A 17,392-nucleotide genomic window follows, 5' to 3' on the forward strand; every position below is an offset into this window, starting at 1 on the left:
AAATCACTAAAAGCCTTCCTTCCGCTGGAAGAAATAGTCCCTGGCCGTAAAGAGCAACAGAAGTTACATTATTTCGACCATTAGATGGAGGCAAAGACGGAGTCTTTATGAGTGAGTCAGTCAGTAGAGAAGACTTTTATATTGCAAGGACTCAAACTTTCTAACACGGAGAAGGAAGACGCAACTGACAAATAGGGCTCGGGAAACCCCCTTGAATTGCAGCGGACATCCAAACGGATTTTTTTATTATGAATATAGGACTGACTTGTAGGAAAATCTGGATGATTCATGGGTTCACAGAGATCATCGCCCCCCAGTGGTGAACCACTGACATTTCCAAACATTTTGAAACAGTTATGACGTAACTAAACTTGAGATAAACATCTGTCTCAAAATAACTGCTTTCAACAGATCAATCTTTATTTATAAACAAATTTATTATGTAAAAAAAAGTTGAAGAACATTTGATGCGAACTCAAAAAAGCTCCATCTATCTTATAATCAACACAACAAACAACAAATCCATTAGTCTTAACCCTTGCGCTGTTCGGGTCTTTTTGACCCACATTTCTAACTGTCATTCATGGGGTGCTAACATGGATAATTTGACATGGTTTAGTGTAAGATGTTTGCCCATCTTTTGGGAAAAAGCCGTTTTAAATCTTCCAGCTAGTGACATAACTGCACTTTATTGTACACTTTATCTACACAATTAATGTAATTGTTGCTGTTTGTTGTTAAAAGTTTTGTTTGAATCTTTCACTGAGATTCACTAGACAGAATTTCGTTGTACTAAAATTACAATAAAGTCTAAAGTTGAATTTTTTAGACCCCAATAAAACATTTAAAATGAAGAGACAATTTCATTTATTTTTAAAAATTTCTATAAAGACATTTATTTTTTATGTATGAATAATAAAACAAACACTTGTGTGTTAAACTGCAAGCATAAGGTTAGGAGGAAAACTATAGAAATAAATGATATAAATGAAAAGAGCCTTAAGATAAATAAGGTTTTGAGTTGCACATTTTCTTCACATTCATTTAAAATTGCCCTGTGACGTCCATCCTATGACGTGACTGAAGACAGAAAGATAAAGGAACAAGAGAAAAAGCTAATATGACGGTGTTTAAGACAGAAAAAGACATTTCCACAATGAAATACATTATGCATATTTCATGTACATTAAATTATATTACATTAGGGACGTCTCTACCATTATTAAACCCAGAAAAACAAACCAAAACTATGCTTGACACACTTGAGTTTTCACAATTCCTAATTAATAATTAACCATTAAGGATTTTCAAGCTCTTAACCAGCGAGAATCTTAATAATTTCAGACAGAACCGTTTTCCACGTAGATCATAAACCACTGAAATCGGTTGAGAAATATCAACGTTATTGTGCTTTTTGCCCTGATCAATATGGCCGACTCGTTGACGTATCGCAGAAACGGTCCAAACCGGCCAATGGGGCGTCTATATATTTATTACGTCTATGCTCTCATCTCCTCATAATGGTTATCATTCACATCCATGTACTTAAGTGAGCAAATGATCATTTAATCTGAAATAATTATTTATTCACAAATTCATTGAAACTGTCCATGTGTAGAATTAGGCTCAGTTTATAGAAAAAAATATTATTTAATTATGTGAAAATGAGCAAAGTGACAAACTTCACTGTTGTTTATTGATCTGTTAAAGCAACATGAGAGTGTGAGTGTTGCTGTAGTGCTGGATATCAGTCATGTGATCATCACGGCCCAATCACAGCCACCGTACTGATATTCAGATCAACAGCACTCTTACTCATGAGATATGGAGTAAATATTGGAAACATGATGAAAGCAGGAAGATCCAGATCTACAGGAGTGACGTTTACTGAATATTGACCGGTAAGATCCTCAGAGAGGAAGAACACCAGAAGAATGGAAAGAGTGTGTGAGTGAAGGTGGTTGTGAATGTGTGTAGATGTGTGTTAGTTACAGGATCAGAGAACGACACCGTTCCTCCGTCATAGTCCAGATTCACTCTCACACGATCAAGATCCTGATTAACACGAAAACCTCGAGACAGTCCATACGACACACTCCAGAAATCAGTGTTGAAGAAATAAATTCCCTTCCTCTGGTTTGATGCTGTAGTTACTCCAAGAATCCAGACTGAACTCTCTTTAACCTCCACATCCCAGCAGTGTGTTCCTGAGTTAAAACCCTCTGAACCCAGAACACAGGGATAATAGTTAAATCTCTCTGGATTATCAGGAAGAAGTTGATTGTTCCGCCTCCGTCTCACACTGGTCAGATCATCAGACAGGACGAGACGTGGATCTGCAGTGTTTGGATCCAGAATCACAGGAGCTGATGAGACACAATCAACAGATGCTTTTATTCTGATCTTCATATAATGATCAACAGTGAACCCAACACAGATTATTATGAATTATGACTCTCGTCCTGTTGATCAAACACATTTTCCTCTGATCACTGTCAGTGCTGTTATTAGTTTCACACTCGTTTTATCATCAGCGTTTAACGGCATCAACTACAAACATTAAATATGGGATTCAGACATTTGTGTCCATCAGGAGAAACTGATACTTTGGGAAATTTAAATAACAATAAATCAATGAGATGTGTTGAGATTTCTGCTGTAGATCAGGGATGGGCAACTTTGGTCCTGGAGGGCCACTGTCCTACAGAGTTTAGCTTCAACCCTAATCAAACACACCTGAACAAGCTAATCAAGGTCCTCAGGATTACTAGAAAATTACAGGCAGGTGATTTTTTTCAGGGTTGGAGCTAAACTCTGTAGGACAGTGGCCCTCCAGGACCAAAGTTGCCCATCCCTGCTGTAGATGAAGAACCTCCGGTTCCGGTGTGGTGAAGTGCTGAGTCCAGCTTAGGACCCCAGTATTATGCCTGATCTAAAGCTGTTATCGTGATTCTTGATGTAATCAAACTTTAATTTTATTTTTTATCCTGATTATTTATATAGTTAAAGTGAAAGAAATTGCATTTTTAGGTATGTTTTGTGACATTGATAATTGTTATTAAGCAATAAGGTAAAATATATATGTTTTTAATTACAAGCATGTCATACCATAATTAATTCTTAAACATAAACATAAGTTAAAAGATATTCATGGTCATTAAAACGTAGTTTAAACGACTTATATAATAAAGTGAAATCTGATTTGTTACCAGACACTAAAGCGATTACCCATCAAATGTAATTCACGCAAGGAAATGGAATCATGGGAGCTAGAAATAAGGTGGACAGTCTGTGTATCGTTTAAAACAGTTTATTCTTACGGTCTGTTGTGTTTGACTAACTAATTATTTTGGATTGAGAAATTATTATTAAGAGAGACTAAATGTTCTAATTGTAACTCTCCTAACAACCTCCAAACTTGGCTCAGACCTTCAGACTGTTCTGACTCCGGCTTTATCTTTTATAACTGATCAGACTTACAGCTTTCTGTTATAACTGATCTTACTTAATCTCATTGACTGTCTTTGCCAAAACTGTTAAAAACTGACAAAATCATATTTAAACAGAGAGAATCCCATAGAGACAGAGCGCATTTAGGCCACGCCCACCGGGGGGTGTCATTTCTGACTTATAACAAACAACAAAACTATGTCTAAAAGCTGCTATGTTACAAGGTGTACAGCAAACAAGCTAAAAAACCCAGAAATAAGTTTTATAAGCTGTCGACCCCAAAAAACGAGCGTTTAAGGCAGTTGGTTCTCAAAGTGTGGGGCGCAAAAAACAAACAAAACAAAAAATGACTGCCAAATGATGTAGCGGAGATAAAAAAATAAATAAAAAAAAACTGCCAAGTTAACTGACGTCGCATGGAAGATGGATCGGTTTATAAAAGGCAAGAGGAAAGCAGTAGATGAGGTCTCACAGACATCACAGGCAGGTGCAGGTCACTCTAAAGCTAAATGCTGAAAATATGATGAGGCATATCTTGCTCTCGGCTTCACTGTTAATGTGGTTGGTGAGGAGGAGAGGCCAATGTGTGTACTAGGTCTTAAAATGCTGGCAGCAGATATTGGAGAATTTCATCTGTCTCATACATGGGCCCAAATAAATGCTGTAATTTTAGTTCAAACTAGGCCTAGGAGTATGGGAGGACAAAATGATGGGAAACTCTGTTGAACAGGTCAACAGAGCATGTGAGGATAAAAACTGGGAAAAGGTTATGTGATGACAAGAGTGGAAAAGTACCCAAAAAAACATATATGAAATCATATTTAAAAAAGCGCATGCACCAGGACCGCCACCACTGGGAATAAGGCTTTGATGCAGGTGTTTCTAATCGTGGCGAAGTGACGAGGAGGAGCAAAGAGAAAAAGATAACTGTATGAATGCTAATTGGACACCAAGTGATAAGAAAAGGTATAAGACATGAGTGCAGACCATTGTTACTTCAGATGTCCGGATGGCCAGCCGGCTTCTCACTTTGTTGCTTGTCAATAAAGTTAATTCTTCTGACCTGGAACCTCGACTCTGAAAACTCTTTGAGACCTGAACCAAAAAGAACTATGAATTTGCCACGACACAGACAGCATGAAACCTACCAAATTAAGAAGACACATTGAGACGGTACAGCCGAATGCAAATTCAAATTTTTCTGCAGGAAGAAGGATTGAATGAGCTTTCCAGCAAGTTCAGCAATGAACAATTTCTAATGAAATTGGCATATCTCAGTGACATGTTCGCCAAGCTGAATCAAATAAACCTTCAGCTGCAGGGCGAAGACAATCACCTACCACATCTGGCAGACCAAGTCAACTCATTCGTCGAAAATTGGAGATGTGGCGCAGGAAACTTGAGCAAGGCAATACAGGTTCATTTGAAAATCTTACTAATTTTTCCGAAATTAATAAGCTCACAGAAATCACACCGATGCTGTGTTTTTTGGAGCACATTTCTGCTCTGAGAGGTCGTTTTCAGAAGTACTTCCCTGACAATAGTGTGCAATTTGACTGGGTGAGAGATCCGTTCACTGCTCCTGCACCTGCTGATCTGAGCTCCTCTGAGGAAGAGCAGTTCATTGAGATGACGTCTGACTCAAACATGAGGCTAAAGCTCCCATCACAAAGACTCTGTGTATTCTGGCTTGGTGTGGAGAAGAAGTTCCCACTCATTGGTCAGAAGGCAGTTAAAATTCTGCTCCCTTTTGCTACGTCCTATCTGTGTGAAACAGGGTTCTCTGCTGTTTCCTTACTGAAGACAAAGTACAGATCTAAGCTCAACATTGAAAATGACTTAAGAGTGGCAATATCAAAGCTGCAGCCCCGTTTTCAAAAAATGTGCAGTGAAAAGCAGGCTCACTGCAGCCACTGAATGTTCATAATGTAGCATCACTGAAATATGTAAATTTGTTGATTATTTAAATTAAGTTATTCTATAATGTTATTCTCGAACAAGGATTCCCGATCAGTCTTAACAGCAATTGTAATTTCAAAATGTTTAATTTCAATAATAATAAAAAAAAATCATTAATTTTTTATTTATTCTTAGGTCGAATGGGGGGCATGACCAAAAAAGTTTGAGAAGCACTGGTTTAAGGACACAAATTGGATTGTTTTCCCCGTGGTCTTCAGATTATGACACGTGTCGCTCTGTCTCTATTAGACTCAATTAAACTGCCATTATATCTAATACTTCTAATCTATCTATCTATCTATCTATCTATCTATCTAGTCATGAAGAACCTTTAACTCTCCAGCTCAGATCTCCTGCAGTCAGACTCACTGTTTTGGATGATGTCCTGCATCTTCTTCCAGACTCTGAACGGCAGGTTTCCCAAGTATCGTGGCACATGAATCAAAGCTCCAGAAGCCATCTGTGGATCCGGCTGTGAGCTCTGGACTCTGGAAGAACATTCAGGAGTCAGAACTGCAGTGGCTTTGGATCAGAACCAGAGAGACCAGAGACAGGAGCAGATCACTCACCTTTCCATTGAGACTGGAAACTCCTGCAGAACAAACACACCATTTATCATCAAGAACTCAATCAATCAACCAATGATCAACCAATGATCTGAAATCAGACCTTCAGAAAGCAGACGTCATTGGCTTTCATCATCTCCTCCATGTCTTTGATTGTGTGTGAAAGAGCTGAGATGTGTGTGTTCATCTCCTCCAGCTTCTCCTTCATCATCTGCTTCTTCTGCTCCTCTTCCTCCCTCAGTGCAGTGACTGTAGCTTCTTCTTCATCTCTGAGAAACTGATGAAGCTTCTCAAACTGCTGTTTAATCTGACGCTCTGTGTGCTCAGCTTGAGACTGAAATCACATCACATTCACTTCAATCATCTCAATCGACACACATCAACACTTCACATCATTCATATCAGAGATAAACTCAGATACCCGGCATAGAACGGATCCAGAAGCAGATTGATGCTCGTCATTTACAGAAATAATAAACTATAATCCATTATATTAAATCATAACTGTATACAGTGATACTATACATGACTCTTGATTCTGTTTCCTCACCTTGATGTGTTGAACTGTTTTCTCAAACTCTCTTTTCATTTCTTCATTGCGTTTAAGTTTCTCTTGTAAGGTCTTCAGTGCTGTATTGAGCTCCTCCTAGAATTGAACAAAAAACATAAAACACAAGATTACAGTGAAGAGAAGAAGAGAAGACAATACAGTGATATGATCATATAATGCAGTGAAAAAGTATTTATCCCCATCCTGATTTCTTACATTTTTGTGCACATCTCATATTAAATTGATTCAGAAATTAAAACATAAAACAAAGACAACCTGAGTAAACACAAAGTACAGTTTGTAAAAGACAATGTTATTTATTGAAGCAAAAAGTTATTCAATACCAGCGTGAAAATGTATTTGCCCCTGTAGTTACTAATTCCTCAAATCTATGAAATGTATTTATAATGTGGTTCAGCTGGACTAAACACAACCAGTCCTGATTACTGAAGCCCTATTCAATCAAATCAACACTTAAATAGGACTTTTTCAACAGCATCAAGTTTGTTAAAAGGTCTTAAAGTGCCCCATATGCTTTCTCCAATATTCCCCTTCATGCAGTGTGTAATACGGCTGTTTGTGAATGTAAATGTTCTGCAAAGTTGTAAAGCGGAAAGTGCTCGATAAATAAAGTTATTGTCTCCCAAAAGAAATAATCGAGTCTGAACCGCCTAAACGAGTCGTCAGTAACTCCAGTCTCACTTCTGTGACCGACATACGTAACAATGTAACACATTTGCATAATTAACGCCTATGGTCTTCATTGGCTGCCCATGAACAACGTCTACTTTGCCCCGCCCTCAAAAGCTGCAGCTGTTTGTGTTCATGTCGAGAAGATGCTGTATTCTGCGCTACAAAAGAAAACTCTCTTTGTAAACACTTCCAAAGGATGAGGATTAAAATTAAATCAGTGGTTAAAATGACCACAGCGATACAACAGCAGTGTAACCTTCTGACGACTGCTTCTCAAATCTCTGTGAGGTATAAATGAGATTTACAAAACACTTATCCATAAAAGATGGGTCAGTACCCACTTTATTTTGAACAACTTGCTCCTCAGAATCACAACCTGCAAGTATGATTAATTATTGATGTATATATTTTCTACGGGGTGTTCAGAATACGTAACTTTGTGTTTAATAGTGTGTAAGTTTCTGGCTAACCGGCTAACTTCAGTTATTACTGTCTTACTGAAATACTTCTGCTAATCACTAAAACTACCTAAAACTGTGTCTATTAATGCAGATCGTCTGTCGTTCTTAGAACTTTGAGTAAAAATAAAGGATGGAGCAAGATTTGTTTTACCAACGTTTACGTTACATCAGTCATTCACGTTAGTGCTCGGCTAACGTATGTGCTGTTATTGATAGTTAATGATACAGTTCCTGCATGTGCACCACAATAAATTATAAATATACACATTTGTTCTTGTGAATTCTCTCTCTTTAAATATTAAGTTGGTTATGTGTGTGACATTTTAAGTTGCATTGTACGCAAATAAAGTAGTGCAGCGTTCTCAGCACGTAAGGTGTAATAGCCTATTCACTAAGCTACTCCAGTTGAGCGATCATATCGCGTGCACGCATTCATGTGCAGTGTTTATGTGCAAGAGAAAGTTTGTGACAAAGTAAGTTTTCTTCTATGTATATTGTTAATAACACAGATTGTCACTGTATCCCAACTGCGCTAAGTTAGAACATGTTTGTGGTGTAGTTGATGTTCATGTTTAGCCTACTAGTTATTACCTTGAAGTGAATTTCTCTGTGGATAATATCTTTCACTTGTTGTCATTTATTACTGCCTGTATATACAATTTCTATAATCCACATTTTGGTGTTTTGTCAATTTCATTGCATTATGCAGTTTGTTATTACAGGCTCGTACTAATATACACTCACCTAAAGGATTATTATGAACAAATTATGATTTCATTGTTGAATCAATGCCACGTAGAATTAAGGCAGTTCTGAAGGCGAAAGGGGGTCAAACACAGTATTAGTATGGTGTTCCTAATAATCCTTTAGGTGAGTGTATTTCTCGATTTATATTTCATGTATCAGTGCACTTTACAGAGATGGTTATATTTGAGTTTGCAATCTCTTAAGTTGTTGAATAATTTTAGACAGTGAATATTTATTTTTGTTATATTATTTATTTCAGAAACTACCTCAAGTACACTATTATGTGTATATGGTCACTCTTGTGCAATAAACGGCTAAACTCTATCTGATGACTCCGACTCCCTGACCAGAGTTCTGCAGTGGTCAATAATATAATCCACCAGTTTTCAGTGGGGCAATCCCCAACATTTGTTGATGGACATACTGTTGTTAAAGGGGTGATGAACTGAGAAATCAAAATTGACTTGAGCTTTTGACATATAAGAGATCATCATACTATAATAATATCCTGTAAGTTTCAGAACTGAAAACTACCTTGTTAGTCCAATAAAAGCTTTTATAGACATCAGGCTCAGCAAACGACTCGTTTTTCAAAGTGGGGAACTATGACGTCAAAGAGGATAAAACACCGCCTCCTCCACAGAAGAAGATCAACGCCTACTTCAACACGGCCTGTTTAGCCCCGCCCACCGATTCGCCCAAACATGCTAAATAACATAGGACGACATGATGATTGCTTACCGGATCGAGCTACTTCCAAGCAATAAACCAATAAACATGCTGTTTACTAAATATTGTGCAGTGCCTGGTTGTGGAAGAAGACAGTCTGCATAAGCTTCCTTCGGATTCCAGCATGGTTAAACTTTATTAAATCAGTCAATCACAATTTCCCGACACGGATCTGCCAGCAACATGTAAGTAACCATGTGTACTCTAATGCCTGATCTGCGATCAGTGGTTTCTGTGTAATTATTCAAGTTCAGATTCTCTTAAAATCGTTCAATACTGTTTATGCATCAGTGACTAAATGATCAACTTCACATAATTTCTCGTAGTATTATGAAAATAATCCTTTTTAAACTGTTATTAAATTAGATTAAATCAGAAAGCGATCAAAGAACGATCCCTTTCCATTCGCCCAAGCTGTCAATCAAACAGCACAGCGCGAGCCGCGAGAGCTTATCTGGACACTTACCAAACGAAATAATGACACTGTTACACTACACAACGAAGCTCTTACTGTGTATTCACATCGTGTTTGCATTGTGATTTGGTGTAAGCATTTGTGAGAGTGCAAAAATTGCGTTGCAATGATAAGATCTTTATTCACGCGATCAACAGACTGTCTGTCATCTGCTCAGTCAGTGCTCATCATGCTGCAACCTTTCATGTGATGGAATAGATTTAAATATAATGCTTTAAACGATACTTTTCACGATTTGTTAATCTCGATAGCTGTAATAGTAAAAACGTAGTAACAGTTTTTTGAGAGAGTTCATGTAATACTAGCTATTTCATATGCAAGCATGTCAGCCAATCACAGCAGTGGGCGATTGCACTGCAGTCTCACAGCAGACACGCCCCTTAAAACGGAGCGTTCAAATCTGAGCCTGAAATCAGGCTTGGAAAAATGGCTTTTATTTATAAATTATGACAATTTTTGATGTAAAAATCATACTAACATTATAAGGGCACCCCAGGAAACATTATAAAATAATAAAACAATCCAGTTCATGACCCCTTTAATGCTAATGGTGAGGAATTACAGCTGAAACATCTCATAATGTACCTCAAACTGAGTAGCGTTAAACCGTCCTGCTCAAGTCGTCCTTGCAATGGAGGTTCGGGTTGAATAACTAGTTCTTCAAATGTTTTGTGTATTGTTCTTTACAATTCAAAGTAAAGGGAAGTCATGGCTATGTGTGTGTGTGTGTGTGTGTGTGTGTCTGTGAGTATGGGCCCTATTTTAAGGATCTAAGCGCATGGTCTAAAGCGCACGGCGAATCCACTTTTGCTAGTTTAAGGACGGGAAAAATGGTCGGCGCTCCCGGCGCATGGTCTAAAAGGGCCGTCCCTATTCTCTTAATCAGAGATGGCAAAAGTTAGCCCGACTACGTCAGACTTCGTACTTCCGCTCAATTTCAGTTCGCTTCTGTACTCAGTCTGAGATAGCGACCTATCTCCCAGTTTTCCTCCAGCCTGAAAACAGCCGGCCAATCAGCGAACAGAGGGCGGGCTGAGAGCCGTGACGTAGACGCTGATTGTACCGTGGATGCGTAGATTTACTTCACATAATCTGCAAAAGTAGTTCACAGCCATGTTCACTCCGGTATTTCGCTCGATGGTTTTGTTTTCGCATCATACATGTGTTTACAGTGGAAGTTTGATGCGGCTGAGCATGCGCATAACACACGTCATAACCAATTGTTATGTGATTGGCTTACGGGTAACCAATGATTTTAAACTTCAGACAAGTTTACTCGGTAACTCCACTGAAATTATTTGAAACTAAAGTAACGAGCCAATTTTGTAAAATGTAAGGAGTAGAAAGTACCGATATCCCTGTAAAAGTAAAAGTAAAAAGTCGGCACAAAAATAAATAGTTAAGTAAAAATATCTGAAAAATCTACTTGAGTACAGTAACGAAGTATTTGTACTTCATTACTTCCCATCTCTGCTCTTAATGAGTAATGGGTGTGTTCTGGGCATAACTTGCAATAAACCAATCAGAGTCTCATCTTCCATTCCCTTTAAAAGACAGTTGCGCTCACGCCATGGAGGATTCACTATTTACATGACGGAATTTGCAAGTGGAAAGACTGAACGCTTCTTTAGATCAGGTTTCATTTGGTCAATGCTCAGTCTATTTCAGTTCCTCAAAATAGCAACGGTCCAACAATGCAATGCGCCTGAACACACTCCTCGTTCTCAGACCAGCAGCCCATGTGCGAACAGATCGGCGCAAATGAAAACTGCGTCGGGCTGAAACTAGCAAAACACACTTAAGTCGCGCCTGGCGCTGCATTGCACTGGATATGTGATAGGGCCCAGTCTGTGTGTGTGTGTCTGTGTGAGTGTGTGTGTGTGTGTGTGTGTGTGTGTGTGTGTGTGTGTGTGTGTGTGTGTGAGTGAGTGTGTATGTGTGAGTGAGTGTGTGCAGTACTCTCTTTACTACTCTCTTCATGTCACTTTCAGTTTCATTTACATGTAAAACAAGAGATATTTGTCTTACCTTATATGATGAAACTAGGGCTGCAACTAACGATTATTTTGATAATCGATTAATCGGACGATTATTTTTTCGATTAATCGATTAATCGGATAGGTTTTTTTTTATTCAATTTGATTTTTGTTTATAACTAAATTAAACCCTAAATCAGGGTATTTATGTGTAAAAGTGTACTTTAAAAAGAGCAAAAGCCACACATTGAGTTTTACTAATATAATCTTAAATTTTTACATTTTAAACCCCAAACACAAAAGTTTGTCCAGTTTTTAAACAGTAAAACTTCTTTAAATATCCAAAATATAAATAAACAAAACAAAATATTGAGTTGCGCTGCTCATATAAACTTCACATTATGAAATTAGGACACAAACATGTTTGTAATAAGATATTAAGCAGCAGATTTTGAATTCCAATGTAGAATGCGATCTGTTATTTCTTGATAACAGACCGCTGCGAAGTATAACACACCAGAAAAACAGAGCGTTGCTATGGACACAGGATTCTAACCGTAGAGACGGAACGGACTATTTTCTTTAGCGGAAGCAATACAATCATTTTTAAATCAAGAAACTCCTTTTTAAATCAATATTTTGTGTAAAATTATTGATTTATTTGGTGGGTAGCCATGTAATAAGCGATTATCCCTTACATAGTAGACAAATGCTATAAAAAGAGAGCGGAATGGAGGTACCAGCTGACAACAGGCTTGATTAAAAGTACAGGAAAAATGATGTATTACTGCACAAGCATTCGCTGAAAACCACTGACTACAGTGACTAAAAAACAATATTTTACTGCTGCTGTTATTAACTGCCTTTATATTTAGTGCTTCACTTTGTAAACACCATTTAATTTAACCTATTTCTGCGGTAGCGCTATTTTAATCCATCACTTATGTTGCGAGCGAACTGATTGCGCAACCTGATGCTCGATACAAAATAGATCTAGTGTGACTGTCCCGAAGTTAGTAAACAAAGCTGTTTACACAGTAGCATTGAATTAAACTAGACTATACCATTTTCACATCTTCATATAATGAGAATACAGTTTTTGCTTGCCGTGCTGATGTTTCTCTCCGATTACTCTCTGCCATTTCGCGTGACTGCGTTGTCATGAAAGAGACGTCATCAGTAACGCTCCCCGTGACGTGAGCAGACCAACTAATCGACAATGACATTCGTTGACAACGATTTTCATAATCGATTATTATCGATTTTATCGATTAGTTGTTGCAGCCCTAGATGAAACCACTTCACTGATGGGTCTGACTTTGTGATTGTCGTGTTGTTGTGAAGTAATACACACTAAACACACAGGCTGTTTGTCCTGTAGACAGAAGAGTTTGAGTTTCTCACTGTGTAAACTGCAGATCTCCTCAGATCCTGATGAAGGCGTCTCATTTCTCTCCTTCAGGATCGACTCGCACAAGTTTTTTAACGCCAGATTAAATGGAGGATGTTCTTTTGAGGATCTTCTCCTGCAGACAGGACACTCCTGAGTTTTCTTGGTTCTCCAGAACTGTTGAAGACACTCTTTACAGACACTGTGACTACATGATAAAACAACAGGAGCCCTGAAGATTTCACAGCACACGGGACAAGAAAGCTCTTCAGCAGAGACATTTAGTGAAGCCATTTTCACCGTTTGAGCTCCAGCAACACAAACTTTACTTTCACTTTCTGAACGACGGGTTTAAAAATGAATCATCTTGAGAATCACAGCGATCTGCTGTCTGTTCAGAAACAAATGTCTCAAAAATCCTTCTTGAAAGTGTTTGTCTTCATTCTCCACTGATCGCTGCTTCTTTATTGCTTTTGTCGAGAGAGAAGAGAGTCAGCATGACAGAAAAGAGAATTAATGACTCAGTCTCTTCCTGGTAAGTGTTGTAAGAGGGTGGAGTTTATGATCACCTGTGGTTCAAAGAACAACATCAGGATTTCTTCAGGTTTAGTTTTAACAACTTCCATTAAAACTTTCTCAGGTTTAATGCTATAAATTAAAACACTAAAGAACAATGAAAAACACAAATATTGACAATAAAAAAAATACACTTTATTTGTGTGTTTTATTTATTGCTCTTTATTTTTACATAGAATATTTGTTCAAGTATCTAATGACTCTGCGTTTTGTTAATCCTTTTGTTATTGAAACCATTTTGTAACTCTTCTTCATCATCATTGGACTAAAGTGTTACATGTCAATTCACAGCTGCTCTTGTTTTACAGATTTTACAGTTATGCTGTGTTTTTACAGTAGTCCTTAATTTACAGGCACAGCATTTACAAGTGGATACAATGAGGATACAAGTACTTAAATACAGTTATAAAGTTTTTGGTGGCCAACAATAAAGTGCTTCAAATAAACTATCATGTGTCCAGAGTGAGACGAGGACGTCTTTATTTGAAGTAAAAACAACAACAAAATACCTCCAGTTTTTGTGTCCAGGGGCCCGTTCTTCGTACGTTGCTTCAAACATCCGAGATCAAATTACACATCCAAGATGATATCATCGTGCTAATCATGATCTGGCTAATTAGGTTCTTCGAACACACTTGCCGGATATGAGTATCGCTGGATTGAGTTATCTGAGATAACGTACTCGGTTACTAAACGTAACCTCTGTTCTCTCTAGAGAGGGAACGAGTATTGCGTAAGTAGCTTACGCTGCGGGAAAGTCTCCTTTCTCGAGATACTGAAGCCAAAAAATTATCCTTAATTTTTAATAATCTTGTCAACGCAGTGCGGCAGCCTGCAGACCTAGGGCAGGCGACTCGCGTGCCCATTGGCTGCCCTGCGGCAACTGCAGCAGCCTATCGCTGAGCCCTTGGCGTGACGTCACGACCAATGAGCGCGCTTGGCGCGCTTAATGCGTCACAGCCCGTCATTAGGGGTGTGGCTTAGCGTATATAAGCAAGGCTCAGAGGCTGCTTCACTGGTTTCTGTCGCATGAAGCGAATGAGCTCGTGGCGCGAGCACGGCGGGTTACGCAATACTCGTTCCCTCTCTAGAGAGAACAGAGGTTACGTTTAGTAACCGAGTACGTTCTCTTACGAGAGGTTCTCTCGTATTGCGTAAGTAGCTTACGCTGCGGGAACTCCCTTGTCAACGCCGTGCGCGTGCCCAGCATCCACTGAATGAGTCCCAGGGAGAGCCCGGGGAACGTGATAGCGGAGCCGGGCGGCCAACAGAGGGCTAGCGCAGTACACAAGCACATAATATGGGGCAGGGAGCGGCACAGCCGGTCCGAACTGACACTCCCTACGTAGTGCAGCTCAACCAGTAGAGCTAAATCATACAACGTAGCCCGCGCACAGACAGTGGGCTGGCTACGCGAGACTTAGACTGATAACACTTTAGCCTGCAAAGCGGGAACTTCCAGGTTGTAAAACCTAACAAATGTGGAGGGGGAGGCCCAGCCTGCCGCTGCACAAATGTCATGAATGGGAATCCCGCTGGACCACGCCCACGATGAGGCCATGCCTCTGGTGGAGTGCGCTCGAAAGCCCAGTGGGCACTGCAGGTCTTTAGACGCATAAGCAGCAGCAATAGCGTCCACTATCCATCTGGACAGGGTGTGTTTCGAGGCGGTGAGACCCTTGGTGCGCCCACCAAATGAAACAAACAGCTGCTCCGAGCGCCTGAAGGCGGCGGAGCGCGAAATATAGTTTCTCAACGCTCTGACCGGGCAGAGGAGATTACTATCTGCCTCGCTGCCAGAATTCGGCAGGGCTGAGAGAGAAATGACCTGCGCTCTGAAGGGAGTGCCCAAAATTTTGGGAACGTATCCATGCCTCGGTCTGAGAATGACTTTAGAGTCATTGGGTCCGAACTCAAGGCACGCGGCGTTAACAGATAACGCGTGAAGGTCTCCCACTCGTTTGACTGAAGACAGCTCTATCAGAAAAACGTTTTTGAGCGTGAGGTATTTCATATCCACAGTTTCCACGGGTTCAAAGGGATGTGCTTTCAGGGCTTCCAAGACCAGTGAAAGATCCCACATAGGAAACGAGGGGGGTCGCGGGGGTTCATCCTCCTAGCTCCTCTAAGGAAGCGGATGACGAACTCGTTCCTTCCTAGTCCGCCCAGCTCTGAGACAGAGAACGCTGAAATGGCCGCGACATAAACTTTGAGCGTGGAGGGGGACCTGCCCGCGTCCAACAGCTCTTGAAGGAAGCACAATACTTGCGATACCCCACATGTCTGTGGATCGAGCCCCTTGGCAGTGCACCATCTGTTAAACACCGACCATTTAGACGTGTAGAGCCGCCTTGTAGAGGGAGCTCTGGATTGTATGATCGTGTTCATGACCCCTTCTGGCAGATCAGAGTGTAATGGTTGAGGCTCCACGCATGCAGAGACCAGCGTTCTGGATGGGGATGCCAGATCGAGCCGCGGGCTTGAGAGAGAAGGTCTCTCCGCACCGGAATCGGCCAAGGGACTGAATCTGCCAATTGTATCAGTTCCAGGAACCAAGCTTGGTTCTCCTGGTACGGGGCTATGAGGAGCACTGTGTGGCGCGCTTCCCTGACTCTCTTGATGACCTGAGGCAGCAGAGAGATCGGAGGAAAAGCGTATAGCAGGCCGCTGGGCCAGGTCTGGGCCAGCGCGTCCTCGTTCTTTGAGAAGAACTCTGGGCAGTGAGCGTTGTCTTTTGATGCAAAAAGGTCGACTTCCGCTTTGCCGAAACGGCGCCACAGTGACTGGACTGTTTGGGGGTGTATGATCTGACACCGCCCTGGCGATTCACATAGGCCACCAGCGATGTATTGTCCGTGCGGACTAGAACATGGTGACCATGGAGGAATGGGAGGAAGTGTTAGAGCGCTTTCTCGACCGCGAGCAACCTAGGTTGGAAGCGTCTGTCGAGACAACTTTCCGGTGTGAGATCACCCCCATAATCACTCTTGTGTGATACCATTCGGCTGCTAGCCAGGGCTGCAGGGCTGAAACACAGCCCTGAGTCACTGATTAGCGAGCCGCCGGCCGCCCAGGCTCGATGGGGCACGCGCGGTCTCAGCCAGCGTTGAAGCGGGCGCATGCGCAGTAAGCCCAGCTGAAGCACTGCCGCAGCTGAGGCCATATGCCCCAGGATACGCTGGAATGTTTTCAGCGGAACCCGGCTGCCTTTTTTGAAGGATGCGGCGAGGAGACGGACGCGGCGCGCGCACTGCTCCGACAATCTGGCCGTCATCGCCACCGAGTCCAGTTCTATTCCAAGAAAGGAAATTGACTGACGGGGCGAGAGCGAGCTCTTGGTCCAATTGACCGAGAGACCCAGATCTTCCAGATGGCTGAGAAGCGCTGTTCTGTGAGACACAAGTTCTGTCTCTGACTGCGCTAGAACAAGCCAATCGTCCAGATAGTTCAGTATTCGCATACCCTGTCTTCTCAGGGGAGCGAGAGCCGTGTCCATGCATTTCGTAAATGTACGGGGTGCTAAAGACAGGCCGAACGGCAGGACTGTGTATTGATATACTCGACCGTCGAAGGCGAATCTCAAGAATGGCCTGTGACGGGGAGTTATCTGGATCTGGAAATACGCGTCTTTCAGATCGAGAGAGATAAACCAGTCTCCTTGGCGGATCTGCGCAAGGATCTGTCTGGTTGTAATCATCTTGAACGGCCGTCTCATGAGGGCTTTGTTCAGATGTCTCAGATCTAAAATAGGTCTTAATGCTCCGTCCTTCTTGGGAACGAGGAAGTAACGCCTGTAAAAGCCCGACTCGCTCAGGGAAGG

General features: G+C 41.0%; 1 protein-coding gene across 1 annotated transcript; it reads right to left on the bottom strand.

Annotated features, from left to right (window-relative positions):
* Nucleotides 1–741: 741 nt before the first annotated feature.
* Nucleotides 742–13,525, bottom strand: LOC311280696 (E3 ubiquitin-protein ligase TRIM35-like). The gene is made up of 6 exons (XM_084393071.1): nucleotides 12,892–13,525; nucleotides 6,526–6,621; nucleotides 6,079–6,309; nucleotides 5,979–6,001; nucleotides 5,779–5,897; nucleotides 742–2,366 (listed from the first exon to the last, which is right to left on the bottom strand). Exons 1-6 carry the CDS (start codon nucleotides 13,288–13,290, stop codon nucleotides 1,885–1,887), a joined length of 1,350 nt encoding a protein of 449 aa, XP_084249197.1. The 5' UTR covers nucleotides 13,291–13,525; the 3' UTR covers nucleotides 742–1,884.
* Nucleotides 13,526–17,392: the final 3,867 nt, after the last annotated feature.

This window comes from Rutilus rutilus, assembly GCF_951802725.1.
Source record: "Rutilus rutilus genome assembly, chromosome: 21".
NCBI lineage: Eukaryota > Metazoa > Chordata > Actinopteri > Cypriniformes > Leuciscidae > Rutilus > Rutilus rutilus.

What these genes read in the sequence shown, in the direction of transcription:
- LOC311280696 (XM_084393071.1), bottom strand. Translation starts at nt 13,290, where the DNA reads ATGGCTTCACTAAATGTCTCTGCTGAAGAGCTTTCTTGTCCCGTGTGC. An exon ending in AAACAGTTCAACACATCAAG is followed by an intron (nt 6,310 to 6,525) that starts GTGAGGAAACAG and finishes ATGTGATTTCAG; the next exon opens with TCTCAAGCTGAGCACACAGA. An exon ending in TTTCCAGTCTCAATGGAAAG is followed by an intron (nt 5,898 to 5,978) that starts GTGAGTGATCTG and finishes ATGTTCTTCCAG; the next exon opens with AGTCCAGAGCTCACAGCCGG.